This window comes from Poecilia reticulata, linkage group LG17 (genome assembly GCF_000633615.1).
Source record: "Poecilia reticulata strain Guanapo linkage group LG17, Guppy_female_1.0+MT, whole genome shotgun sequence".
NCBI lineage: Eukaryota > Metazoa > Chordata > Actinopteri > Cyprinodontiformes > Poeciliidae > Poecilia > Poecilia reticulata.
This window is the reverse complement of record NC_024347.1, coordinates 20,185,214-20,191,213: the sequence shown is the minus strand read 5'-3', so window position 1 is coordinate 20,191,213 and position 6,000 is coordinate 20,185,214. Positions and strand designations below refer to the sequence as shown.

Here is a 6,000-nt window from a genome sequence, read left to right as displayed (position 1 = left end):
TTTCCCCCCCCACATCAAATTGCATTTTCCATAAACCAACCTGGAAACTAATAACGGCAATCCTTTTCCAGACTGTGTATAAACCCTGCATTACATGAAAACTCCCATGTATATCAGYCATTTACTAACCTCATCTTCCAGTCTCTCCTTTTGCTTCATCAGCTGCTCCATTTTCTGCACGGACTGCTTCAGGTCGAACTCCAACATCGAGCACTGCTTCTCGACCTCCACCACACGGCCCTCTGCTCTTGACCTTGCTCCAGTCTCTTCTGACATCTTCTGCTGAACGGCTGCAGTAAAGCAGGGACAGATGCTAGATTAATTCTACAGCCATCAGAAGCAGTCGAGTAAACAGGAGGCTTTTCGTTAAAAATGTTGACTTYGGGGACAATTTCTTGAAGCAATTTCCTTTCTGAGTTCTAAAAAAAATATGTCAAAGTGATGTGAAAGATTAACGCATACAGAATGAAGAGTGCATGCTCTTTTAGTCAAAATATTTCACAAATACACATTGAGTTACGTGAGTTTAACGACTTTTACCCGAGTCTCATCTTCGTCTTGCTKGTAATAAGTGAATACCAAGAGAAATTATTCTTTACAGTTTGGTACGTTTACATGTTTTTCCAAAGTGAAACTCTGATCTAGACCTAAAACAGAGTTAATGCTAGCAAGAAATCACAGAACTGGATACATTTATAAAATGTAATTAACGTAAAATGTGGATTTCTGTCAAATTTGGGAATTTGTGAAACCAACTCAAAACTCCTGGGTTTCCCCAACAATGCAAGAGTCAGTGTTATCTTTACACTGGTGTTAAAAGCAAATAAACAGTAAAAAAAAAAAAAAAGATAAATAAATACATAATAGGACATTTGCATGATGTCACCCACTGAGACAAGGCTACATGATAAGCTTCAAAAGGAGACCTGATCACAAGAGATCAGAAAAGATCACAACCAGCAATAAATTGCTGGTATTTATAATTTTTTTTTGCTGTACATATAAATACCAGCAATTTATATTTGCAAGATTCAAAACAAAGTGACTAAAGTTTAGAAAGGAGGTGAAAAAAAATTCTTTAAAGTTTTGTCTCAACATGATTACTTGAAGCTTTAGGTAAGACCTTTTTTGTAAGTGAATAATCAACAAGTCATAATTCATATCAAAGCAGAAAAGATGGCAGCTAACATGAGCCTGTAGTTTTTACAAGCTCTTTCCTCTGATTACTAAAAGATACTTTCTATTCAAGTGTGTGGAAAAAGGACACACTGACCGATATGGACAGAGCAGAGGTTTGAACCGGGAAGACCTCTGTTCCCTTTTTGCACAAGAAAAGTTTAAAGTCATAAACAAAAAAACTGTAAGACTAAACTACAATTTCTTTAGCCTGTAAGTTTTAAAAAACATTTAATAAAAAAGTATTTACTGATCCATAGTGCCATACTGCAGTGAACTTCAAACCTTGGGCCCTTGTGGATGTTTTCATGGTCATAAAAGAGAGAAATATATGTATYATTATTCATCTTAAGCAGCAATTCTATTTCAAATTCAATGAGGTGATGTCCCAACATGCTCAGCAGCTTCTATTCTTTGAATTCTTCTAACCCAAACATCACCTMAAGCTAACTCTGGATCACATAACAAAGGCGAGGCTTGAAAATATGATTTATTTAGGTGGAAAAGGCTGTGAAAAATAAGGAATATATGCCCCCAAAAAATTAAAGACCGGGGGAAAGTGGAGGGGCGTGCTTGGACACGAGGCTGGCATACCAATCATAGCAGCTGATTTGGCTTCTTCAATAGATTCGTATTTGTCTGTGAGCTGCGCCCGCGTCACTCTGTGCTCGGTTTGTTCCTGCTCCAGACGCTGCTGCARGGTCTTCAGCTTGTAGTTCAGGTCTATCTCCAAACTGTTCTTTTCCTGTTGCGTAAACAAAGATTAACATGAAATGTACAACAATTTCTAGGGGTTAGAAATGGCTGCTGCTCGTGCGTGTCGTTTTCATGTACCTTCTCCAGGTAGTTGCTCCGTTCCTGGGCTTGCTTGCGTTCTCCCTCCACTTTGGAAAGATTGATTTTCAAGTTTCTGTTGTCTTCTTGCAGTCCGGCCAATCTCGCTGAGCAGAAAACACAGTCAACCACAATTACCACTACAAAATCAATTTGTTTGGTGCAAACAAGGAAAATAACTTGGGTTTYCATCACTAGCATTGCAATTAAGGCGCAGCCGTGAGATGGAGGGATGGATGAACTAAATTGAATTTAATTGAGACGGGATTGAATCTTATTTAGCCTTATTTGCTCACCTTGCAGTTCCCTCATCTCCTCTGATCCCTCGCTGTAGTTTCTTCGCTCCGACTCCAGCGTGCTCTGAAGCAGCAGCAGCTCCTTCTCCAGCTGCGCCTTCTCTCCGTCGGCGGCCCGRCTCCTCTCCTGCAGCTCACGGTTCAAAGTCTCCAGTTGGCTCATCGACTTCGTCATCTCCGTGTGGCTCTTCCTCAGTCTCGCCGCCGTGTCCGACTCAGCTCGCAACAGGTCGTTCGCCTCCTCCAGCTTTCAGTTACGATGATAAAAAAGGAACAACAGAGGGTTTTAAATCGGGCTCCAACAGCAGAGTACTGATAGTACTGGCAGTGTTGCTTTCTATTTGTGCTCGGTCACACAGATTGTGATTTATAAAAAAGAAAAGGAAAAAAAAAAAAAGAGTGATGAACAGTGCCATGCAAGTATTCAGTAGTTAGCAACCATCAACATATTTTGTTGCTACTTTATGTGATAGACAAACACAAAGTGGTAAATAAATGCAAAGTGGGAGGAAAATAATACAGTATATCAAATGAAAAAGAGTGATAGAGAAATATGCAGCTACTAATATGAAAAAAGTCAATATAAAATCCTAATGTGGATAGAAATACAAAAGTGTGTGTGTGCGTGTGTGTGCGCGTGTGTGTGTACCTGCTTCTGCAACTGGACAATCTTGTCATTTGAGGCCTGTGAGTTCTGACTGATCTTCCTCATATCTTCAAGCTGCTCCTTTAAATTCGACACTAAAGGGAAGAGGGGAAGACGGGAGAGATAATGCCTCAGTTAATTTCTAAATCTATGTAAATCTCTTAAAAGCTTCTTTTTKTTTTTTTTTTTTAGGAAAGTATGTTTATGAAATCTCATAGCTTAACACATTGTTGTAAAGTCTTTGAAAAGTTAAGAGGGATGTAGAAATGCACCAAGAGTTCACCGTTTCAAAAATCCCACCGGATCGTGCGCCACTTTAAGAACTTGAACTGGAAAGCCTCCCACTTACACAGTCAGCAGCACTTCATTACTTGTACCTTCATTCTCTAAGTTGCGCCTCTTTTCTCCCTCCTGGTCAGCTTTTCTTTGGTACTCGGTGAATCTGTGCTGCAGCATAATCTTGTCTTTCTCCAGCAGAGACACGCTGGNAAAAGAGTGATGAACAGTGCCATGCAAGTATTCAGTAGTTAGCAACCATCAACATATTTTGTTGCTACTTTATGTGATAGACAAACACAAAGTGGTAAATAAATGCAAAGTGGGAGGAAAATAATACAGTATATCAAATGAAAAAGAGTGATAGAGAAATATGCAGCTACTAATATGAAAAAAGTCAATATAAAATCCTAATGTGGATAGAAATACAAAAGTGTGTGTGTGCGTGTGTGTGCGCGTGTGTGTGTACCTGCTTCTGCAACTGGACAATCTTGTCATTTGAGGCCTGTGAGTTCTGACTGATCTTCCTCATATCTTCAAGCTGCTCCTTTAAATTCGACACTAAAGGGAAGAGGGGAAGACGGGAGAGATAATGCCTCAGTTAATTTCTAAATCTATGTAAATCTCTTAAAAGCTTCTTTTTKTTTTTTTTTTTTAGGAAAGTATGTTTATGAAATCTCATAGCTTAACACATTGTTGTAAAGTCTTTGAAAAGTTAAGAGGGATGTAGAAATGCACCAAGAGTTCACCGTTTCAAAAATCCCACCGGATCGTGCGCCACTTTAAGAACTTGAACTGGAAAGCCTCCCACTTACACAGTCAGCAGCACTTCATTACTTGTACCTTCATTCTCTAAGTTGCGCCTCTTTTCTCCCTCCTGGTCAGCTTTTCTTTGGTACTCGGTGAATCTGTGCTGCAGCATAATCTTGTCTTTCTCCAGCAGAGACACGCTGGCTTCTGCACTCTTCCTCAGGTTCGCCTGTGGCAAGGAAAAACAGAGAGCAGCTGTGATGCAGGAGAAACCAAATCCTTAGCCAAAGCCAAAGATGATAAACAGGCATTTATTTAACTTCACTTCCCACTGCTAACTTGTGTTTGAAGAACKGTGGCTCTTTTCATCAGGACACAGCGTTAAAATTWGTTTATATTTACTTCAAATCTCTTAAAAATAAGAAAGTAAAAAWAAAAATAAAAAAAGTATCTACCTCTTCATCCAACTCCTTCATAATCTTCTCAATCTTGGTGTTTGATGCCCTTGGGGGAACAGAAATGTTATGCGTTACATATGCACAAGATATATAATCTTACAGTCACAGCTGATTGCAAAGTTTGACTTCCTGTTTATAATCAAAGAGTCGCATTCCACGAGGCTGGAAGGGATCAATCTACACCAAGTGAAGAACTTACCCCTTGTGCAATTTTCCTTCACAAATCTAACAGTTTAACTAGAAACAGTCGCTTGTGGGATTCTTTTAAACAACTACGCTCAGCAGGGATGAAGTCACAACATTTCATATGTTTTCACTTAGATCAAGTCAGCAAATGCATATTGTGCAAGAGTAATGTTTTAATCCATACCTGCATTTCTGTTCCAGCTCATCTTTTTGTTGCATTTCTCCATGGAGTTGCTCCTCTAATTGGTAGATCTGTTTTTGCAGGTTCTCCAGCTAAAAAAGAGAACAGTTTGGTTTTTTTTGGACGGATGAAGAAAATGGCAGACATTCACATCATCTACACGTTGAGCTCATGTGTCATACTGTACTCACATGACTCTTGTCCTCTTTTGTTGAACTGCTACGTTTGTCGCTGGTCTTTGAGGCAGCAGATCCACGCAAAGGACTGGAAAAAAAAAGGGCGGAGAGTATGAGTCTCTTCCCATTTCAGCTTAGGAAATGGGAAGTTTTTTTGTTTTTTTTTGGATATAAAGACAATAAAAATATACAAATTGTAAAGAAAACCTTAGGACAAATGCTTCACTTCAATTATGTATACCAATGTTACCAACAAAAACAATTCTTCCAATCATTTCAGTTCAGATTCTATTTACTGTTTAATTAATTGCTTACTTGTAATTAGTTCATTTGTCATGCTAAGACTACTTTCAATGCAACTACATTTCCTACCACATTCCCGTGGATAAAGGTTTTTTTAAAGAGCGAGTCTTTCAGTAGATAACWGGAAGGCTGGACAGAGCACAGCTGCTGTTTTATCCTTCTGAGCTTTCAACCTATGTCTGCCTTGAAAACCTGCTGGCTACGAAAAGGTTGAAGAATTTTGGAAATCTCAGATTTAAAAGGTTAGCTCAGGTATTTTGAAATGAGGTTCTGTGAAGTTATTCCTGGAAAGAGTTTCCTTATGTGTAGCAGAAAGATGCTTATTGGACAGTAAATAAATCCAGAGAGTTGTGGGCAGTCTGATGTAAACTGGGGAGGTTTAGCTGAACTTTGCCATTTAAAACAACTCAAACTACAAGAGTTTATATTCGCTCAGACTCAAGCGCCACCAAAAACAAMATAGTCTTTTAGATTTTATTTAACAATGTTCGATGTGCACATACACTGGAGATGGTGTATTTTTAAAGTCTCTGTGATTCTGTCAGAATCATTAAAAATAAAAAAATGGTTGTTTTCCAAATCAGCTGATGAAGCAAATTCATAGAGAGTCTGTCTCCTTAGCATGTTAGCTTTCCACCAATCCAAYACTGTGTTTACTTTTCCAACAAGGCTCAGTATTTGTTTTGTGAAAACTACGATCAACGTATCCCTGGATATC

At 38.9% G+C, this 6,000-nt stretch overlaps 1 protein-coding gene across 1 annotated transcript in view; it reads right to left on the bottom strand.

Annotated features, from left to right (window-relative positions):
* The window catches only part of rock1 (Rho-associated, coiled-coil containing protein kinase 1), a 34,446-nt gene that overhangs the window by 9,531 nt on the left and 18,915 nt on the right, over positions 1–6,000 (bottom strand). Inside the window, exons 11-19 of the mRNA XM_017309885.1 lie at positions 4,995–5,067; positions 4,807–4,895; positions 4,434–4,482; positions 4,072–4,207; positions 3,698–3,789; positions 2,307–2,553; positions 2,011–2,117; positions 1,771–1,921; positions 95–290 (exon numbers count right to left, since the gene is read on the bottom strand). Of these exons, the coding sequence (XP_017165374.1) occupies positions 95–290; positions 1,771–1,921; positions 2,011–2,117; positions 2,307–2,553; positions 3,698–3,789; positions 4,072–4,207; positions 4,434–4,482; positions 4,807–4,895; positions 4,995–5,067 (1,140 nt within the window). The remainder of the gene's footprint in view (positions 1–94; positions 291–1,770; positions 1,922–2,010; positions 2,118–2,306; positions 2,554–3,697; positions 3,790–4,071; positions 4,208–4,433; positions 4,483–4,806; positions 4,896–4,994; positions 5,068–6,000) is intronic.